The sequence below is a fragment of the Oryctolagus cuniculus genome, chromosome 7 (genome assembly GCF_051225735.1).
Source record: "Oryctolagus cuniculus isolate XC-2025 breed Fujian yellow rabbit chromosome 7, ASM5122573v1, whole genome shotgun sequence".
Lineage (NCBI taxonomy): Eukaryota > Metazoa > Chordata > Mammalia > Lagomorpha > Leporidae > Oryctolagus > Oryctolagus cuniculus.
In genome coordinates this window covers 82,095,229-82,118,137 of record NC_142873.1, presented here as the reverse complement: position 1 = coordinate 82,118,137, position 22,909 = coordinate 82,095,229, and the positions used below count along the sequence as shown (strand labels likewise).

The 22,909-nt window shown below is 39.9% G+C and overlaps 2 protein-coding genes across 5 annotated transcripts in view; one reads left to right on the top strand and one right to left on the bottom strand.

The window, feature by feature from the left end:
- The window catches only part of LOC100346985 (guanylate-binding protein 7), a 144,718-nt gene that overhangs the window by 69,399 nt on the left and 52,410 nt on the right, over window positions 1–22,909 (bottom strand). The gene's annotated exons all lie outside the window — the stretch shown is intronic.
- The window catches only part of LOC100347754 (guanylate-binding protein 7), a 63,204-nt gene that overhangs the window by 31,071 nt on the left and 9,224 nt on the right, over window positions 1–22,909 (top strand). For 2 of the 3 annotated variants that reach the window (XM_008264924.5, XM_070078116.2), the window contains 7 exons: window positions 78–274; window positions 1,618–1,863; window positions 2,811–3,091; window positions 7,526–7,738; window positions 13,302–13,404; window positions 13,713–13,906; window positions 15,017–17,580. In XM_008264924.5, coding sequence (XP_008263146.4) covers window positions 78–274; window positions 1,618–1,863; window positions 2,811–3,091; window positions 7,526–7,738; window positions 13,302–13,404; window positions 13,713–13,906; window positions 15,017–15,235 — 1,453 coding nt within the window. In that variant the 3' untranslated portion in view covers window positions 15,236–17,580. Of the gene's footprint in view, window positions 1–77; window positions 275–1,617; window positions 1,864–2,810; window positions 3,092–7,525; window positions 7,739–13,301; window positions 13,405–13,712; window positions 13,907–15,016; window positions 17,581–22,909 lie in introns of those variants that run through there. The other variant, XM_089300414.1, reaches the window with a different exon arrangement.

Genomic DNA, 22,909 nt, shown 5'->3' with positions numbered 1-22,909 from the left:
CAACTTGTTTCTAAGTGAGATGTAGAGTTTGTGGTGTAGTTTTTTTTTTTTTTTTTTTCCCTTAACTGAGATTTCAGCTTTGTTACTGAACTCACAGAGTTAATCAGGGCAAGATCTTCTCCCCCATCTGACGAGGTAGAGGACTCTGCAGAGTTTGTGAGTTTCTTTCCAGACTTTGTGTGGGCTGTGCGGGATTTCACCCTGGAACTGAACTTGAATGGACAGCCCATCACAGAAGACGAGTACCTTGAGGATGCCCTGAAGCTGATTCCAGGTATCAGAGTGTGCTCTGGGGATGGCTGATTTAGTTACAAGGTGGGGTCAAGCAGGACTTCCAATGGCACTTGAAATTTTTTTTTCCTGAGACTGGATTGAAGCCCAAGCTAATGATGACTGGTGATTGATGGATGAGCATGATTTTAAAAATTATTATTGAAAATTTTTAGAGGATGAGGTTTAAACTCATTGAGGAAATTTAAAAATCAATGTTGCTTCAGCAGTTTTTGTCCAATCGGTAAAATTAAAAAAGTGAGAACTGCAATAAATGCTTTTACTTCTAAGACTCATCTATCTGTGATACCTAGTAAGTTCAAGCATTTCTCTTTCTCTATTCTGAGAAATATAGATCAACCTGGGAGTTATTAAACACGGAATCACTAGGTAATCAAATGAATCCAATGACCTATTTGTTGAAAAGAAGTTTCACTAGCTATGTTTTACTACCGTTGAATGCTGGATCATTCACAGATGCATAGTTTTATCTTCAATAGTACAGGGAAGAAAATCTGCTATGTGCCTGCACTGATACAGTCATTTTTTCTTATTCATAACATCAACTTCTTCATCCTCAGGCAATGTTTGTTCAGTTTAGTATTATCAATTTATTACTAAATACACAGATTGTATTTAGAAGAGTAGAGAAGCAATAGCATTTAGAGGGACTATACCCTTATTTCCTTCTTTTATTGATGCTTTTAATAGCTATTTATTTTGAACAAAATATATGCCACAGAATCCCTTTTCAGTGTCTGTCTATTCTAATACAAGCTGACTTTGAGAATTAGTGTGGTCTCCAAATTTTATTGAGATTAGCTTTACATTGAAGGTTACTGCTAAAGTAGGCTATAAAATAATAAATGGTGCAGATTATTTTTGGTCATGTTTATGAATCATTTTTCACTATTGACCTGAATGTTTTCTGCTCTCATGCTGTTTTAAAATCATCACATCCTTATTTCCAGCATTACTTTAAAGTTCTTGTTTCTTTTCTGACATGGAACTGCAATGTTAGAAATATGTGTCTTAAAATTTTTGTTAATTGATTCTTCAAAATCCTTTGAAAATAGAAACTCTTTCCAACACAACACAAGAAAAAAGGATCTGTGCTAAGTTTTCTCTGTTGAAGTGGACACCTTCCATTCCACTACAAAGTAATTTCCTGAGTCTCATCTCTGTGCAGAAAGGATTCCGCATGCTTTGTGTATATTAGCATGACTACTTTGCACATTTGGAAAAGGAAAATTTATAGACATGGGAGCTGCCATATCACAGAGATTCCTGGAAGTCCTCAGCCCTTTGCTGTCTCTTCAATGAATGCTCTGTTTTATAATTCCACAGGAACAAATGCCAGAATCCAAAATTCCAACAAGCTTAGAAAATGTATCAGGTATTTCTTTCCGGAACGGAAGTGCTTTGTCTTTGATCGGCCCACAAATGATAAAAATCTCTTAGTCCATTTGGACAAAGTGCCAGAAGACCAACTGGAATTGAACTTCAAGGAGCAGTCAGAAAAATTCTGCTCTTACATCTTCACACATGGGAAGACCAAGACCCTGAGACAGGGAATCATTGTCACTGGAAATCGTGAGTTTCTTTTGTCTCAAAACATGTCTCCCTGTGCTTCAGTGTGTGTGATGAAGCTGTGATTCTTCTGTGGGCTTGTCAATCATTTCGTTTGCTTCTGTATAGGAATACAGAGAAGGAGATGCTCCTACCACACCTACAAATGATGTTTCTTAGTTAAATTTTCCCTCCATGGGGAATTACTGAGGCCTCAATTATCACAAGAAGTGAACCTACAAATGATACAAACACAAAATTGTGTTATAGGGGCAAATCTGCATCTGAGAAGGCCTATAGAAAATCAGTTTTTCAGTGAGGAAACTCAGAATATTGTAGAAATTAATACCAGTCAGAACATGAACAATATCCATGAATCCAATGCAACCTCATCAAGATTTTGGGAATAAAAATTAAACCTATGCCTACAGACAGGGCTGGTTTCATGGACATATAACCACACAGTCTCCTGCTAATATGAGCTCATGATTAGTTCAACATGTTGTATATCTGGTGCCAAACACCAGAGGATATATTTAATAAGTGGACTAGCATTTTATTTGGAATGAAGACACATCAGGTACATGATTTTCATAGTTTAATAAATTTTTATTTAATTTAAATGGAAAAGAATTTTTCTAGAAACCTCTAAGTGATATTACTTATAATCAATTATTTAATTTTGAATATTTGTGAATTTGTGAACCATAGTAGAAAGGGTGAATAGAATCAAGAACCATGTTATAATTCAGAGAAGGATTCAGAGAGTAAGATGGGAAAGGAAGAATAGAAGAAAAAACCAGAGGAGGAAGAGAGAAGAAAAGGAGGAGGAAGGGAAGGAGGAGGAGCAGGAAAAGAACACTTCAAGATAAGTAGAATGGTTTTGATGTTTGGGATGCTGATTCATAAATCCTGTGAAAGCAATGAATGTGAACTATGTATTTATTCCCTCAACATTATGCGCTATTCAGGGCTGGGCCGTCTGGTGGAGATGTACGTAGATGCCATCAACAGCGGAGCCGTCCCTTGCTTGGAGAACGCAGTGACGACTCTGGCCCAGCGTGAGAATGCTGCAGCCGTGCAGAAGGCAGCCGAGCACTACAGCAGGCAGATGGCCCAGCGACTGGTGCTCCCCACAGACACGCTCCAGGAGCTGCTGGACCTGCACGCAGCCTGTGAGAGGGAAGCCGTTGAAATCTTCATGGAGCACTCCTTCAAGGATGAAACCAGGGAATTCCAGAAGAACCTTTTGGTAAACATCTGAACATCTATCCTTGCCAGCGACAGCCTTTCTGGATGACAGCTAAAGTCTATCTTTTCACCCTGTGATCATCCCCCTACCATAGTAGGGGGCATCCTGATTCTAGAGAATGAAAGAGCTCTATGGACTACAGGTCAGCCTTTTTCTAAAGGACAGACACTTTTTTTAGGTACAGCAAAATGAATTATCATGAGTTTAGCAGCTGAAAACAGCGCACATTATTATCATACAGTTCTGTTTGCAGCTATGCATGTCAGGGTGTCTGTGTCCTCTGCTCAGTGTAGACAGACGGAAAGAAGGTGTCAGATGGGCTTGGTCCTCAAATCTATTTCTAAAGGAACCTCTGTATCTTTAAATATCTTTTTTTTTAACTTTTATTTAGTAAATATAAATTTCCAAAGTACAGTTTATGGATTACGATGGCTTCCCCCCCTCATAACTTCCCTCCTACTCGCACCCCTCCCATCTCCCTCTACCTCTTCCATTCCATTCACATAAAGATTCATTTTCAATTATCTTTATATACAGAAGATCGATTTAGTGTATATTAAGTAAAGGTTTCATCTGTTTGCACCCACATAGAAACACAAAGTGTAAAATACTGTTTCAGTACTAGTTATAGCATTACTTCACATTGGACAACACATTAAGGACAGATCCCACATGAGAAGTAAGTACACAGTAACTCCTGTTGTTGACTTAACAAATTGACACTCTTGTTTATGGCGTCAGTAATCTCCCTAGGATCTAGTCATGAGCTGCCAAGGCTATGGAAGCCTTTTGAGTTTGCTGACTTCGATCTTATTCCGAGAGGGTCATAGTCAAAGTGGAAGTTCTCTCCTCCCTTCAGAGAAAGGTACCTCCTTCTTTGATGGCCCCATTCTTTCAACTGGGATCTCACTTGCAGAGATCTTTCATATAGGTTTATTTTTCCAGAGTGTCTTGGCTTTCCATGTCTAAAATATTCTCATGGGCTCTTCAGCCAGATCCAAATGCCTTAAGGGCTGATTCTGAGGCCAGAGTGCTGTTTAGGACATCTGCCATTCTATGAGTCTGCTGTGTATCCCGCTTCCTATGATGGATCATTCTCTCCCTTTTTGATTCTATCAGTTAGTATTAGCAGACACTAGTCTTGTATGTGTGATCCCTTTGACTCTTAGACCTATCAGTGTGATCAATTGTGAACTGAAATTGATCACTTGGACTAGTGAGATGGCATTGGTTCATGCAACCATGATTGATTGAATGGGAATCCCCTGGCATGTTTCTAAGTCCCCCATTTAGGGCAACTCTGATTGAGCGTGTCCCAAATTGTACATCTCCTCCCTCTCTTATTCTCACTCTTATATTTAACAGGGATCACTTTTCAGTTAAATTTAAACACCTAAGAATAGTTGTGTGTTAATTAAAGAGTTCAACCAATAGTATTAAGTAGAACAAAAAATACTAAAAGGGATAAAGTATGAAGTTGTTCATCAACATTCAGCAAAAGGGCTGATCAAGTCCCTGTTTCTCATAGTGTCCATTTCACTTCCATAGGTTTCCCCTTTGGTGCTCAGTTAGTTGTCGCCGATCAGGGAGAACATATGATATTTGTCCCTTTGGGACTGGCTTAATTCACTCGGCATAGTGTTTTCCAGATTCCTCCATTTTGTTGCAAATGACCGGATTTCATTGTTTTTGACTGCTTAATAGTATTCTATAGAGTACATGTCCCATAATTTCTTCATCCAGTCTACTGTTGGTGTGCATTTGGGTTGGTTCCAGGTCTTAGCTATTATGAATTGAGCTGTAATAAACATTAAGGTGCAGACAGCTTTTTTGTTTGCCAATTTAATTTCCTTTGGGTAAATTCCAAGGAGTGGGATGGCTGGGTTGCATGGCAGGGTTATATTCAGGTTTCTGAGGAATCTCCAGACTGACTTCTATAGTGGCTTAACCAGTTTGCATTCCCACCAACAGTGGGTTAGTGTCCCTTTTTCCCCACATCCTCTCCAGCATCTATTGTTGGTAGATTTCTGCATGTGAACCATTCTAACCGGGGTGAGGTGAAACCTCATAGTGGTTTTGATTTGCATTTCCCTGATTGCTAGTGATCTTGAACATTTTTTCATGTGTCTGTTGGCCCTTTGGATTTCCTCTTTTGAAAAACGTCTATTGAGGTCCTTGGCCCATCTCTTACGTGGGTTGTTTGTTTTGATCTTGTGGAGTTTCTTGATCTCTTTGTAGATTCTGGTTATTAACCCTTTATCTGTTGCATAGTTTGCAAATATTTTTTCCCATTCTGTCGGTTGTCTCTTCACTCTCCTGACTGTTTCTTTTGCAGTACAGAAACTTCTCAATTTGATGTAATCCCAAATGTTAATTTTCGCTTTGACTGCCTGTGCTTCTGGTATCTTTTCCAAGAAGTCTTTGCAAGTACCTATATCTTGCAGGGTTTCTCCAATGTTCCCTAATAATTTGATGGTGTCGGGTCATAGATTTAAGTCTTTAATCCATGTTGAGTGGATTTTTGTGTAAGGTGAAAGGTAGGGGTCTTGCTTCATGCTTCTGCATGTGGAAATCCAATTTTCCCAGCACCATGTATTGAATAGATTGTCCTTACTCCAGGGATTTTTTTTGGATCCTTGATCAAATGTAAGTTGGCTATAGATGTTTGGATTGATTTCTGGTGTTTCTATTCTGTTCCATTGGTTTATCCATCTGGTTCTGTACCAGCACCATGCTCTTTTGATAACAACTGCCATGTAGTATGTCCTGAAATCTGGTATTGTGGTGCCTCTGGCTTTGTTTTTGTTGTACAAGATTGCTTTAGCTATTCGAGGTCTCCTGTGTCTCCATATGAATTTCAGCATCATTTTTTCCAGATCTGAGAAGAAGGTCTTCAGTATTTTGATTGGTATTGCCTTGAATCTATAAATTGCTTTTGGGAGAATGGACATTTTGATGATATTGATTCTTCCAATCCATGAGCATGGAAGATTTTTCCATTTTTTGGTATCCTCTTCTATTTCTTTCTTTAAGGTTTTGTAATTTTCATCGTAGAGATCTTTAACATCCTTGGTTAAGTTTATTCCAAGGTATTTGATTGTTTTTGTAGCTATTGTGAATGGGATTGATCTTAGAAGTTCTTCCTCAGCCATGGCATTGTCTGTATATACAAAGGCTGTTGATTTTTGTGCATTGATTTTATATCCTGCCACTTTGCCAAACTCTTCTATGAGTTCCAATAGTCTCTTAGTAGAGTTCTTTGGGTCCCCTAAGTAAAGAATCATATCATCTGCAAAGAGGGAGAGTTTGAGCTTTATGGGCTACAGGTCACCCTTTTTCTAAAGGATGGACACTTTATTTTTTGGTACAGCAAAATGAATTATCATGAGTTTAGCAGCTGAAAACAGCGCACATTATTATCATAGAGTTCTGTTTGCAGATATGCATGTCAGGGTGTCTGTGTCCTCTGCTCAGTGTAGACAGACGGAAAGAAGGTGTCAGATGGGCTTGGTCCTCAAATGAATTTCTAAGGGAACCCCTGTATCTTTAAATATTTTAAAGTTTGCACCAAACCCTTCTCGTTTCTAATTTCTCTGGTTTCCTTTTCTGACACCAACTAGTGAAAAATACTTTTAAGGCATCATGTGATTGGATAATGCCAGATACGTTCCTTTGACTGTAAAGTCAATTTTTGCTATATATCATGATCCAACCATAAGAGTAACAGATATCATATTCTCAATTCAGTGAATATGATGAATATGGACACCAAGAGGAGAGAAATCTTATGGACTTCTCTTATGGACTTAATTCTATTGACTGCAGGCACCTTTATTTAAAATTTATCTTTTTATGCATCTGGGCCTAAAGTAAAAATGCAAAAGAGTCTCTCAATTTGTATTGAGGAAACCCAGTTGGATTGTAACTTTCAAATACAAACAAAAAACTCTTTTCTTTTATATTCATGAATTCAAGCCATCATCGAAAGCATTCATAAAGGGTTCAAAAGTTGGTTCAAAATACACCTAAACAATTAGTGAGATATTATTGCATATATTCCTATAAATTTCTATCGCAATCCATATGCTCCGAGGAAATTTTAATTGCAGTCAAAATTCACCTTTCTATTGTTAGTCTTGGTGGCCAGGCTACTGTTAATCTTATTATTTATTAAAGAACCACAGAGCTCAGGGCTTCTGACCCTCATTTACAGATATTGAGCCTGGGCCTCTCCCCGACGAGAAATACGTGGCTTTGCAAAGGTGAAACAGGCAATGACCAGAAGTAACAGTGAAGTAAGTCTCCTGACTGCAGGTCCATTCTTTGTTCTGGTCTACTCTGAGGCCGTCCAAATCCTCCTGCCACGTGTATCACAGGTGGACCTTCCCTGCTACTCATTCCTTTCTAATGTGTGAACCTACGTTTCCCTGGCAGGAAACCACAGAGCAGAAAAAGGAAGACTTCCTGCTGCAGAATGAAGAGGCCTCTGTCAAATACTGCCAGGCTGAGCTTACACGGCTCTCAGCGTCCCTGATGGAAAGTATTTCAAGAGGAGTTTTCTCTGCGCCTGGAGGCCACCGTCTCTACTTAGAAGCAAGAAAAAGGATTGAAGAGGAGTATGAGCTGGTGCCCAGGAAGGGAGTGAAGGTGAGAAACAGTGGGGGAGAGTTGGTCAACAGAGTAGAGTTGTGGGATCTTTGGTGCTTGTTTTGAAAATGAGGAGCACAGCATCACGGTGGAGGGAAACATTTGCTATGTTCTGGATATTAGTCCTCCAGGGTTGATGTTTCTGAGACATCGTCCTCACCCTCTCTGTGGCCATGTGAGAGGTGATGAGAACTTTGGGAGATGGAGCCAAATGGGAGGATGTTAGTTCATTAGGGGCTGCCTTTAGAGGAGATTATAGTCATAGTTCTCATGGGACCTTGAGTTAATTCTGAGATCAATTTGTTGTAGAAACGAGGGCTGATCCCTGACTGACTCTCTGGCAACCTAATGTCTTCATTCTACACATTCCAGTGTGATGTTGTCCTCTGTGAGAGTCAGAGCCATGTTGGTCAGAGCCATGCCCAGGCAGGTGATGTGTCCCTGAACATTCAGACTGTGAGCTAAACACACCTCTGTAAGTCAACCCATTTCAAGGATGTTAGAATCATGGAAAACAGGCTAATGCTGCCATTTTTTTAAAAAATACTATTTTAAGATCCATATATAGTTATATATTCCTAGGTAACCTAGAAATATTTTTTCCCAGAGAGAAGCTCGAATCAGAAATCCTGGTGTGAGAACCATTTCTTTGCTTTGTTTTCTTTCTTTTTTTTCTCAAACAAAGGATAGTCTTCGTGTTGAGTGAAGAAAACTATTTTCAAAATGATTATGATCTCATCTGGGGTGGACAAATTCATACTGAGTTGGACATGCTGTGGATCTGGTTACGCTAGTGGTGTGCACTGATAGTAATAATGATGATGATGATGACCTTCATGACATTCACTCCCTATACCAAGTAGAGTTTTATGTTATTTTATTGGATTATCAGTCTAATTCACAGAATACTATAAATCAGGTACTAACATCATTCCTATTATACAGGTATTGAACAAGATGCACAGAAAAGCTAACAATTTGCCTTCTGTTAACCCACTCAGCAAGCAGCCCAGTTGACAAGGCTGGTCTATCTACTTGGCCAGAAACTCAATTATTTTTGGGGGGGATCTTCATTCTGTTTCTGTAATGATTGTACCAGTTTATGTTCCCCCAACAGTTGTGTAGGGGTTCCCCTTTCTCTACATCTTTATCAATATTTCCTAAATTTCAAATCATAAAAGTATAGATTTATTTTTATTTATTGGAAAGTCAGAATAACAGAGAGAAGGGAGAGTTGGAGAGAAAGAGATCTTTCATCTGCCTGTTAACTTCCTAACTGCCCACAACAGCCATGGTGATCATTGCTAAACCAAGAGCCTGGTATTCCATCTGAATCTCCCTTGTGGATTGCAGGGACCCACGTATTTGGGCCATTCTGCTATTTTCCAGGCACATTAGCATGGAGATAGAATGGAAACAGACCAACTGGGACTTGAACGGTTGTGCTGATATGGGATGCCAGAGTTGTAAGTGGCGGCCTTACTTGCTGCACCAAAACAGTGATCCCATATAATAGCCATTCTAACAGGTGTGAACTGATATCTCATTATGGTTTGATGTATTTCCCAAATGATTATTAACATTGAAGATGTTCTTATATAGTGGTTAGTCATTTGAGTGTCTCCTTTCGAGAATTGTCTATAAAAGCACTTTGCCCATCTTTAAGTCAGCTCTATTGTGTCTTCCTATTGATTTGTATGACATATTTATATATTTTCAATATCAGCCTCTTATGAGGTATATAGCTTACCAATACGGTCTCTCATTCCATATATGTCCTTTTCATTTTGTTGATTGTTTCTTTAGATGTGCAAGGACTTTCTAATTTGACATAGTTTCCTTGTTTCTTTTTGCTGTTATTACTTGTGCTTTTAGCAATGAAGGCAAAAAAATCACTGTCCAGGCTACTATCTAACATCTTTTTTCTTATCTTTTCCTGTAGGAGTATTATGCTTTCCAGTCTTTATTGAAGTTTTCAATCTTTAGTATTTAGCTTATTTTTCAATATGATGTAAAATAAGGGCCAAACTCACTCTTGTATATCCAGTTTTCCCAGCATTTCATGAGGAGACTCTTCTCTACTTAACATATATTCCTGATCCCTTTATTCAAATTAGTTTACTGTATATGTATGGGCTTATTTCCAGGTTCTCTTTTCTGTTGCATGTATCAGGTTTTTTTAGAAAAAAAAAATTATTTATTTATTTGAGTGGTAGAGTTACAAACAGTAAGACTGAGAGACAGAGAGAAAGGTCTTCCTTCAGTTGGTTCACTCCCCAAATGGCTGCAATGGCTGGAGATGGGCTGATTTGAATCCAGGAGCCAAGAAATTCCTTTGGGTATCCCATGTGAGTGCAGAGACCCAAGCACCTGGGCCATCTTCTGCTGCTTTCCCAGGCCATAACAGAGAGCTGGATTGGAAGAGGAGCAGCGGGGACCAGAACCGGCACCCATATTGTATACCGGCACCACAGGCGGGGATTAACCTACTGCGCCACAGCACTGGCTCCCCATGTATCAGTTCTTATGCCAGTATTAAAGCTGCTAGAGGGGCCAGCGCTGTGGCGCAGCTGGTTAATGCCCTGGCCTGAAGTGCCGGCATACCATATGGACGCTAGTTCAAGACCCGGCTGCTCCACTTCCCATCCAGCTCTCTGCTACGGCTTGGGAAAGCAGTGGAAGATGGCCCAAGTCCTTGGGCCCCTGTACCCACATGGGAGACACAAGAGAAGCTCCTGCCTCTTGCTTCATATCTGCGCAGCTCTGGCCATTGCAGCCAATTGGGGAGTGAACCATCAGATGGAAGACCTCTCTCTCTCTCTTTCTGCCTCTTTCTCTCTATCTCTGTCTCTGTCTCTGTCTCTCTCTCTCCCTCTCTTCTCTGTGTGTAACTCTGACTTTCAAATAAATAAATAAATCTTTAAAAAAAGGCTGCTAAAGCTTTGTGGTATACTTAGAATTCAAAGGGGATGCCTGAGGTTTTTTTTTTTTTTTTTTTTTTTGTAGTGCAAGACTGTTTTTTAATACTCAGTATTTTGCACTTGCCTACGAAATTTGGGATACTTCTTGTAATATTCTGTAAAATATATCATTAGAGTTTTGATAGGGATTACATGGAAGCTTTATGCTATTTTGGGTACTATGGACATTTTAACAATACTAATACCTCTAACCAATCAATATTAGGTAATGTTCCATTTTTTTGATAGAGATAGTGAGAGAGAGAGAGACAGAGAGAAAGGTCTTCCTTCTTTCGGTTCACCCCCCAAATGGCTGCTACAGCCGGCGCTGCGCTGATCCAAAGCAGGATCCAGGTGCTTCCTCCTGGTCTCCCCCGTGGGTGCAAGCACCCAAGCACTTGAGCCATCCTCCACTGCCTTCCCGGGCCGTAGCAGAGAGCTGGACTGGAAAAGGAGCAACTGGGACTAGAACCTGATGCCGGCACCGCAGGCAGAGGATTAGCCAAGTGAGCCACGGCGCCATTCCCATGCCATTTGTTTTATCTTCAGTTTCTTTTCATCACTGGACTAATATTTACAGAGTATAGATCTATACCTTAAAAATTCATTATTAAGTGCTTTCTTTTATCTTGCTTTTGTAAATGAAATTACTTCTTTAATTTCCTTTTCAAACAGCTAGTTAGTGCTATGGATTATTTTATGCTAATTTTATATCCCACATTTTTATCAAATTTGTTTTTTCTAGTTTAATAGCTTTCAATGGCCTTCGGAATGTATTTCCAAAGGAAATAGAATCAGTAAGTTGAAGAGATATTTATACTCTTATGTTCAATACAGCAACATTTGCAACAGCCAAGATAAGTAAATGACCTCAGTATCCATCAGTGGAAGAAGTATGGAGAAAGTATTCTATATAATTACACACATACACAGACACACACACACACACACACACACAGGAACATCATTAGGTTTAAAAGAAAGAAATTGTTTCATTTATGACACTAGGAACAAACATGGAGAACATTTTGGTAAGTCAAATGAAACAGAAGCAGAAAGACAAATACTACATGATTTACTTTTATATGGAAGAAAAAGAAATGCCAAGCTCATGTTAACAGAGAGTAAAATGGGCCGGCGCCACGGCTCACTAGGCTAATCCTCCGCCTTGCGGCGCCGGCACACCGGGTTCTAGTCCCAGTCGGGGCACCGGATTCTGTCCCAGTTGCCCCTCTTCCAGGCCAGCTCTCTGCTGTGGCCCGGGAGTGCAGTGGAGGATGGCCCAAGTGCTTGGGCCCTGCACCCCATGGGAGACCAGGATAAGCACCTGGCTCCGGCCTTCGGATCAGCGCAATGCGCCGGCCGTGGCGGCCATTGGAGGGTGAACTAATGGCAAAAGGAAGACCTTTCTCTCTGTCTCTCTCTCTCACTGTCCACTCTGCCTGTCAAAACAAAACAAAACAAAACAAAAGAGAGTAAAATGAAGATTACCGGACCTGAGAAAAGATGCAAAAGGAATATAGTGGTCAGAAATTATAAACATTCTCTGAAGGGAGGAGAGAACCTCCACTTTGACTATGACCTTGTCTAAACAAGAGAAGAGTCGGAGAACTCAGAGGGCTTCCATAGCCTTGGAAACTCATGACTGGAGCACAGGGAGATTACTGATGCCATAGACAGGAGTGTCAATTGGTAAAGTCAACAACAGGAGTCACTGTGCACTTACTCCTCATGTAGGATCTCTGTCCTTAATGTGCTGTACATTGAGATTTAATGCTATAATGAGTACTCAAACAATATATTTCACTTTGTGTTTCTATGGGGGTGCAAACTGTTGAAATCCTTACTTAATGCATACTAAACTGATCCTCTGTAAAAAAAAAAAAAAGAAAAAGAAAAGAAAGAAATTATCAATTCCCAACTTGACTCTCACTGGGATTAAACATGACAATAGGTCTGCTCTGATTTCATCATCATTTAAAAAAAAATCATCTATTATTTTTCACTTTATGTTTCTGTGTGGGAGCAAACTGTTGAAATCCATACTTAATGTATACTAAGCTGATCTTCTGTATATTAAGATAATCGAAAATGAATCTTGATGTGAATGGAAGGGGAGAGGGAGTGGGAAAGGGAAGGGTTGTGGGTGGGAGGGACGGTATGGGGGGGAAGCCATTGTAATCCATAAGCTGTACTTTGGAAATTTATATGCATTAAATAAAAGTTTAATAAAAAAAAAAGAAATTATAAACATTCAATTCTGGGATGCATACGTTCTGTACTTCACAATACATCAGGGTGTTTACAATGAAATTGACATATCACACACTTGTACTCTGGTAAGGGAGATCACTAATGTCCTCACTGCAAAAAAGTAAAAGCTTTATGTTGGCTGTGCTTGGGGGTTGTGGACGGTGGTGGGCAGCATCCCGGGAAAGGGTGCTGCTGGAAAGGGGGCTGCTCCACAGGGTGTCTATGCCTCACAAAAAGCTTGGAATTTCAGCCCTGGCCTAAGAATGATGCAGAAAATACACAGTCAGATTTGTACTTTTAACACAGTAATTTCCACATCATAAGTACTTTTCCTCCTTGCTGGTTTCCAGGCAACTGAGGTGCTCCAGACCTTCCTGCAGTCTCAGGCAGCAACAGAGAACTCCATCCTGCAGGCAGACAAGGCTCTCACTGATGCAGAGAAGGCCCTAGCAGGTACGGGGCCGGGCTCAGCTCACAGGAGGGTGGGGAGGTTCCTGAGATGAACTCCTGTGAATTGAAGGAGACGTTTTTCCTGGAATAAGAGACTTCCTCAGACTACTGAGCACATGGTCTGCTAAACCTGAAAATAACAAGGGCAGTTGGGCTGCACATCCAGCCAATCAGTGCCTTTCTGGCACATTCTGGAACATCCCCTTCCTGTTTAGGGGAAGATCGTCCCCTCCCACTTGCAGCATTGCTGTCAAAGCTGCCTGGTCTTGAACTCAACGGTTTTTCTTCCCTTGTTAATGTTTGTGAAACAGCTGAGGAGGCCAAGAGGGAGGCCGCTGAGAAGGAACGGGAAGTGCTAAGACAGAGGGAGCAGGAGATGCAGCAAAAGATAGAGGCTCAAGAGAGAAGCTTCCAGGAGAACATCGCTCAACTGAAGGAGAAGATGGAGCAGGAAAGGGAGGACCTCTTCAGAGAGCAGGAGAGGATGCTGGAGCACAAGCTGAAGGTGAGTCTGGGGGCTGGGCGGTGCCCCGGGGGACAGTGTTCTGGATGCTGGGAAGGGCGGGACCCAATGCCAAGCACAGGTGTCATCCCAGAGGGAACCTAAAAGACAATTGTCCCACTGCAACCTCAAATACACCTGGGTCCCCCTGAAGCATGGAAATCTAGGAGACTCCAGCCCTTTCTGGAGTGTTGGACTTTGGAGGCACAAATGACATTCTCCTGGGTTTGGGGCTGCAGTTGTTGCTCCAACTGTGAAATGGTCTCACTAAGCCCCTATGCAATGGGACCTTAGCTACTGGTGCTTGAGATTTCTGGAACAACTCTCAAAGAGACTGAAATAGGTTTATCTGGTCTGATAATATCAAATTTGACCTGATAGAAAATGGAGGACTCTGAATCTGGTCCATTGTTTCCAGATCTGCCTGATCATCCTTTATGACTAATGTAACATACATCCTTTGTCCCAGCGTGGGGTTTGATAAGCAGTGTCCTGTGTGGTGTCAGCACTTCTCACTAGTTGCTAGATGAGCTCAGCTGTGCCACCTCATGGAAATGAGAGCCAATTTTAGGAGGAGATGTGTGAAGACAAAGACCCATCTCCTTAAAAAACCCAGCGTCAACGGACTGTGCTCTCAGGCCTCTGCCTCCATGCTGAGCCGCCTGCATCGCCTGCCCAGGTGTATTCTCTCCACTCAACCATGTAACATCGTTCTCCCCAAGTCCAAGCGACTGGGTACTCTCTCTCAGGTTCTGTCTGGAGAGGTCCCCATCCGTTCTTACAGATGTCCCTTCCCTAATAAACCTTGCTATTTTACTTTCCACTAAAAAAAAATTTAATCCACATTCTTTCCCAATGAGCTTTCTTTGTGTCTACACAAAACTCCCCACTTTGCCCTGGGGAAATGGTGCTAAGGAAATCTCACAAACGTTAAACCATGGATTTTCTCTTATTCAAGTCAAAACTTCTGGCTTGTAGGTGGACAAATTCCTAAAAAAAACCCTCTAAAATGGTAGAAAAATAGAGATATGTGCTTAAATGCTGACATGGTTAAATGTAAAACTCTTATGCTTAATTACAAAGTTTTTGAAAAGTGGACTTTCTATTTCATAGGTTCAAAAAGACATGCTTACAGAAGGATTTAATAAGGAAGCTGATATGCTACATAAAGAGATTAATCGGATAACAGAAGATATGGCAGCAATTAAAAATCAAGAAGGGTGGTCTTCAGCGATTCTTTCTTTTGTGGGTGGTATATTTGGTTCCGTATTGGGTAGGCTGTCAAAGGCAGGTATTTCAAGGCTGTTAAGACTGAGTCGAAGAATTTTATAGGCTGAGATTTCCTGGGCAGGAAAATATAAAATGGGCTTTCTTCTTCATTTTAATAGCATAATAGTGTTGCTCATCGTAAAAAGTATGTATGTCATACAAGTTTCATTAAAAATTTACAAATGATGGGATTGTATTGGAATCCCCTGGAACATTTCTAACTCCACCATTTGGGGTAAGTTCGATTGAGCATGTATGAAATTGTACATCTCCTCCATCTCTTATTCCCACTCTTATATTTAATAGATATCACTTTTCAGTTAAAATTTAAACACTTAAGAATAATTGTGTGTTAATTACAGAGTTCAACCAATAGTACTGGAACAGAAAAATACTAAAATTGATAAAATATTATATTGTACATCAACAGTCAGGACAAGAGCTGATCAAGTCACTGTTTCTCATAGTGTCCATTTCACTTCAACAAGTTGGCATGTACCAATGCCATCTCACTAGTCCAAGTGATCAATTTCAGTTCACAATTGATCACATTGATAGGTCTAAGAGTCAAAGGGATCACACAAACAAGACTAGTGTCTGCTAATACTAACTGATAGAATCAAAAAGGGAGAGAATGATCCATCATAGGAAGCGGGATACACAGCAGACTCATAGAATGGCAGATGTCCTAAACAGCACTCTGGCCTCAGAATCAGCCCTTAAGGCATTTGGATCAGGCTGAAGAGCCCATGAGAATATTTTAGACATGGAAAGCCAAGACACTCTGGAAAAAAAAAAAAAAAAAAAAAAAAGAAGAGCTAAATGAAGGATCTCTGTGAGTGAGATCCCAGTGGAAAGAACGGGTCATCAAAGAAGGAGGTACCTTTCTCTGAAGGGAGGAGAGAACTTCCACTTTGACTATGACCCTGTCGGAATAAGATCGAAGTCAGCAAACTCAAAAGGCTTCCATAGCCTTGGCAGCTCATGACTAGATCCTAGGGAGATTACTGACGCCATAAACAAGAGTGTCAACTTGTTAAGTCAACAACAGGAGTTACTGTGTACTTACTTCTCATGTGGGATCTGTCCTTAATGTGTTGTCCAATGTGAAGTAATGCTATAACTAGTACTGAAACAGTATTTTATACTTTGTGTTTCTATGTGGGTGCAAACAGATGAAACCTTTACTTAATATATACTAAATCGAGCTTCTGTATATAAAGATAGAAAATGAATCTTGATGTGAATGGAATGGGAGAGGTAGCGGGAGATGGGAGGGGTGCGAGTTGGAGGGAAGTTATGGGGGAGGGAGCCATTGTAATCCATAAACTGAACTTTGGAAATTTATATATACTAAATAAAAAAAAGAAGAAAAAAATTTAAAAATGAAATATAATTATTAAAGGATATCAGGGCTTTGTATCCTAAAAAGACAAACTGAATTTTTATTGCATTATTATGATGAATTGGGATGTAAATTGGAATATAATGAAATTCTTCATAAAAACAATTTGAATGAAGCTAAAATGCATGGCAAGATGAAGAAAAAAAAGCACAATTTGTGCTACAGATGGAGATTTTTAAATTGTAATGAGTCCTTGTATATCAGTGAGCTTAGAACAGCAGCCACATTTTCTAAATAGCCAAAATAAAGAGTGAAATGCTTAACTTTACTGATAATAAAAGATATGCAAAGTAAAATTATGTGTTTCCTTTTTCACCTTTATAAAGGGCAAGGAAAAATAGCTTTAACTGCACACTGAGAAAGCAAGGAATTTGGGAAATTGAGAGTCGCTCGTATTTGTTAATGTGAGTGTCAACTCTTACAATTATGTATAAAATATTAAAATGTAGGTGACTTTTTATACACCAATTGCACTTTTTGAAATTTCTTTCATAGACTTGTATACCCAAGTTGAAGTGGTGTGTATGTACTAGTCTGTTCATTGCAGGATCATTGTAATGCCAAGGCTTGACAGCTCTTTAATGTAAATAAGAAATATTGAATGTAACTTCAGAGGGTACTCTATAATCAGTAAAATGAAAGGGGGACAAAGCTAAAATTAAAAGAAAAAAGAGGACAGACACTTGGTCTGGAGTTAAGACACCATGTGGACATCCCAATGCTGTGTTGTAGTGACTGGGATTGAGTCCCTTTTCTGCCCCTGATTCCAGCTTCATGCTGCTGTGCACCCTGGTAACAGGTGAGGGCTCACATTATGGGGCCTCATCATTCAAGAGAGTACTGATCAACTGCCTGGCAAGTGCTTGCCAATGATCGCAGGTATTTGGGGAGAGAATCAGAAGGTGAATGGTGTTTCCTTCTCTCTCTGCTTTCAAATAAGTAAATGAATATTTTTTTAAAAAATTTGAAATAAGAATAAAAATAAAATGAAAGTTGAATGGAATTTAGTCTGGAGTATAAAGTTATTATCTCTTTGCAGGGCTTCCAATTTTTCTCCCTGTGGCTTGCCTCTTCACAGGCTCTTACAGGAGCCTCTTTAGGTCACTGCCCTTTATTCTGTCACCTATCAGATTCTCCTCCTCAGGCATTTCTCTGGAGGGTGCCCATCTGTTCTGATGGAGTCCTCTCCCATTAAACCTAACGTAATGGTGAACAATCTCCAGTGCACTTCTTGTCCCTGGCACCATGGACCTTAGCCCACAGTCACCTATGGGACCTGTCTTGCAGCTGCCTGAAATTTTTGCTTCAGAGGCAGTCCTAACAAGTAGACTGTCGACTAAGCATCATTGTCCTAAGGTGCTTTTTGGATAAATAGAAAGCAAGACTAAAATTCAACTTCAAATCTAAAAAGATGTCTTTTGTAAATAACAATCTCATATACAAAAATTTGTTTCAGCTACAGTGAGACATTAGGTTTAAGATCATTGCCTACAAATTTTGAATTTTATCTTGCTGAGCTTGTTTTATAACTTGGTTTAACAGCAATGGATAATCAGCTCTTGTCAGCCCCCTAAAGTGGATTTTGCAGTCCATGGTTTACGTCACTGATTTCTACCTGGAGTTTGATAAAAAGGAGTAGAATTCCAAATAAATGTAATTTTGATCTTAATTTGGATAGAGGTATGATATCATATCAGCATCTTAGGTCTTCTAGGTATAATTGCTAAATGTAAATTGGGTAAATGTAAATGAGATAAATGTGTCTAAATGTAAACTTTAGTACTATTAGCAACTCATCTTCTGTGGAAAATCTATTTGGGTTTGTTAACAAACATGCTTTAAAAACTATCTGAAAAATAGTTCAACATTGCTTGAAAGTAACTAAGGTTGAAATTTAGTGTGTTTTCTTATTTATAAAATGTTATCTTAATTTGGAGATCTTTAAAGGGTTATTTCAAAATGTAAATCAAGGAAATAAGCAGATGGAAAAGGGTCACAAATAAAATGTGTTCCTGGTATGAAAAGAGACTTTTCTTTAAAGACAATGTTTAGAGTACCTAAGGACATAGTTTAAAGTGAAGTAAGAATTACTTTATCCTAATGGCTCATTTACTCTAGATTGGAATGGAAAAGATAGAAAGGTTTATGTAAGTTGCAGAAGATGTTAGGAAATTACAGAAGGTAATGAAAGAAAGAAACTTTTGGATACAAAAGCTATTAATCTACTTTTCTTTGACATAGAGTTGGAATTTTATCCTATGCTAGAACAATGAGGTTGTTGCAATACATATGTTAGTAATATCTATGTATGTAATATGATAGTAATCCATATATATGCAATACATATGTTAGTTTGAAATTAACCTAAAAATCTGTTTAAAAACTGAAGCATCTCCTTTTAATAGTTTTTGTTGAATTGGTGACTCTTCATCAGTTTTCTAGCCAGCTCCACTAACCTATTTTCTCTTCCCTAGTTCTGACACTATTGAAATTGCTCCAAGTTATGGGATGATACCATGTGCTAACTCTTATATTTAAGGTTTTACTTCTAATTTTTGGGATGATCAAAGAGACAGATTTTGTGTTTTTTTGAAGTCATCTATTGTGCTCTATGCCTCTCTTTAAATTCTTTTTTTTTTTTTTTTTTGACAGGCAGAGTTAGACAGTGAGAGAGAGAGAGACAGAGAGAAAGGTCTTTCTTTTTCTATTGGTTCACCCCCCAAGTGGCTGCTATGGCTGGTGTGCTGTGGCCGTCGCGCTGTGCTGATCCGAAGCCAGGAGCCAATTGCTTCCTCCTGGTCTCCCATGCAGCTGCAGTGGCCAAGCACTTGGGCCTTTCTCCACTGCCTTCCTGCAACTTGGACAGAATCCAGCGCCCCAATCAGGACTAGAACCCAGGGTGCCGGTGCCATAGGAAGAGGATTAGACTAGTGAGCCGTGGTGCTGGCCCTTAAGTTCTAATTGTTTAAATATAGCTGAGTTTTCTTTATTAAAAGAGTTATGGTTTTTTGAATATATATACTCATTCTGACATATTTGAGTAATCATTTTGAAATGATGCTCAAATCTGATCTATATTGTGTCATGATGTTAAGGGGTTCTGTTTATACCAGATGTTTTAAACCTTCTTGGCATCTTTGACAGGCATTCAAAAAAACAAAGTTCCAAATTCTTTGGACTTTGATATGTCCATCTGGGCTCCTGGGAATATCAAAGGATATATCTCTCATCTTGTAGAGATACCAACTAACAAGGCCATTTGGATTATATTAAACGTACTGTCAAGATGTGAAGTGGTGCCAAATTTTAAGTTATGATAATGCAAAATGCTACTGATACAAATGTCCAAAAGTTAGAAAAGTCTAATGATCTTGTTGTTATCAGAAATGATGGTTATCTTAATGAGAAAGTCCCAGAGGCCTAAAAGGAATAAGTCAGATGGGTGCTCCTGGTGGGAATTTAGTGTGTAAAATGCTTGCTTTGCATAAAAGAGTTACCTTTAGTAAAGTCAAAAGTGCCTGCCCACCCACTCCCTGGGAGCTTCCAATTTTACTACGAGAATATCAAAAGAGTGCTGATTCTATCCTTCTGTGTTCACAGTTTACTGTAAAAGCAAGTGATTTATTCCATCCCTTGGCAAATAAAATTATAGATCATGTCTTTTTGTGGGTTTTGTCCCTGCCTTGTAACTGAATGTCAACTTGATTGTCAAGGTATTTTCTTCCCCCAAATTCTGCTAAACACCCCATTACCACCAGTCCCTTCAGGTTTTTCCCCTCTTAAAGCGCCCCCTTCAGGCCACTCTGGCTGGAGATCTCTGACTTAAATAAATCTTGCTATTCTCTTGAGAAATTCTTTTTCCATGTGAGACACAAAACCAAGGTAATCTTATCTCCACTGCTTTTCACCTGTAACACAACATTTCACCCAAGTGAGCTGAGCTTGAAAAACTATCACAGAATTAATTTATTTATATATTTAAATATTTATTTATTTGAAAGTGTTATAGAAGCAGAATGGAAAGACAGGAAAAAACATCCTCCATTTGATCATTAGCTACACATAAAGCACAATATTCAGGGTTGGGCCAGGCAAAAGCCAGGAGCCCAGAACTTCATCCAGGTCTTCCATGTGGGGGGTCAGGGGCCCAAGCACTTGGGCCATCTGTGCTGCTTTTCCCAGGCCTTTAGCAGGGAGCTGGACAAGAAGTACAGAAGCCAGGATCCAAACTAGCACCCATATGAGATGCCAGTGTTGGAAGCAGTCGATTTATCATTCCTTGGAAGAATGCATGTTCAAGTCTAGGGGCCCCCACTTCAATCCACCTCCCTCTGATGCACGTGCCTGGGAAAGCAGCAGAAAATGGTCCAAGCACTTAAGTCACTGCCACCCACCTGGGAGGCCCCCATGGATTTCCAGACTCCTGGTTTCAGCCTGGTCCAGACACCTCCCTCCCTTTCAAATAAATGAAATAAATCATAAAAAAGATAGTGCATAGCTCTTTCAGAGGTTGCAAGAAATATTTTCAAGAAATGCACAACCCAGGAAACAGAAGTCCCTGATTCATTCTGCTCTTCAGTCAGATTAAACCATGCCACAAATGCAGACTTTAATGGAAGCAGAAAGCAGGGACTTGCAACCAATCTGTGTGCATGCTGGCCTGATCTCCCTTCTGCGAAGCAAAGACTGTTCCTCTGTGGACACAGTGAGTTTCTGTGCAGATTCTCTGTCCTTGGTGTTAGATCAGGGGAAGAATCCTCTCTGGAGGCAGCAATGGCAATCCCTGGAACACAGCACAGCTGCCATGAGCTCTTGGGCTTGTCATACATGACATATTCATAAAAGGGATCTGGGATTTATTATAAGCTATCACACACTTCAGGTTCCACTGACTTCACTGTGTCTGAAGGTCATTAGCCAACCATTTGTTGTCAATATAGTAATGAGTGCTTCTTTAGCTGAATCACTAACATGTAACGTGATCAGAAAATGTTAACGCAATTCACATGTTTATGAACCATCCACTGGGTTTAAATCTGACTCGGTTATTAAGCATCCATAGCAAATAGTTCATTCTGTACAATAAACTGAATGTTTATGTGCCCTCAAAATTCATATGCTGAAAAACATCTTCCAATGTGATGTTTTCTGAAGCTGAACCTTCAGTAAGTGAATAAGTCATGGGGAGGAGCCCTCATAAGATTAGTGCTCTCAAGAGACTAAGAGATTCCAGAATTATTCCCATCTGCCAAGGGACCTCTTGATGAAAAATGCTGTTTATGAACAAAACACTGAATCTCTAAAGGGTGGTGTCTTTATCCCACACTTCCCAGGCTCCAGAACATCGAGGAATATATGTCAGTTGTTTAGATGTTAAAAGCCAGAAGGTTTTCAATATCTAGTTACTGGTACAAATGGAGTAAGACAATGGCAGCTAACATGAAGTAAGGTACCAGAGGCATTAACTGAAATTTTCCCCAGGTGCAATTTTTCATTGTCATAATGCTCTGTTTTCTTATTTGCCCAACAGAGTAAAACATGTTGATTCGCCCTTGAAATGCTTCAACTTCTGTCTGAACCAAGAAGTTGAAGTCAATCCACCTTCTCAATTAAATCCTCTCACATGACCTACATTTACATAATAAATGCGTGAAGTTGAACACTAATGTTTGACGGACTCTGTGTATAATGGCTTATTGAAATCTAGTCTAGGGGTTTGTGCTGTAACACAGAAGGTAAAGCTGCATCCTACAGTGCCATATGGGCATCCCATATGGGCAGTGGTTTGAATCCTGGCTCCTCTACTTCTGATCCAGCTCCCTGCTAATGTGCCTGGGAAAGCAGTGGAAGATGGCCCAAATCTTTGGGCCCCTGCACCCACATGGGAGATCCTGTAGAAACTCCTGGCTCCTGACTTCAACATGGCCCAGCACCAGCTGGTGCAGCCATTTGGGGAGTGTACCAGAGGACTGAAGCCTCTTTCTTTCTTTCTTTCTTTCTTTCTTTCTTTCTTTCTTTCTTTCTTTCTTTCTTTCTTTTCACAGGCAGAGTTAGACATTGAGAGAGGGAGAGAGAGAGAAAGAGAGAGAGAGAGAAAGGTCTTCCTTCCGTTGGTTCACTCCCCAAATGGCCGCTATGGCTGGCGCACTGTCTGCCCATTTCTTAACTGGATTGTTTTTGGTTTGTTCTGGTTGAATTTCTTGAACTCATATTCTTATATTAATCTTTATCAGATGCATGGCTTGCAAATATTTTCACCCACTCTGTTAGTTGTCCTTTCATTTTGTTGAGTGTTTTTGTTGTTGTTGTTGTTGTACAGAAGATTAGAGTTA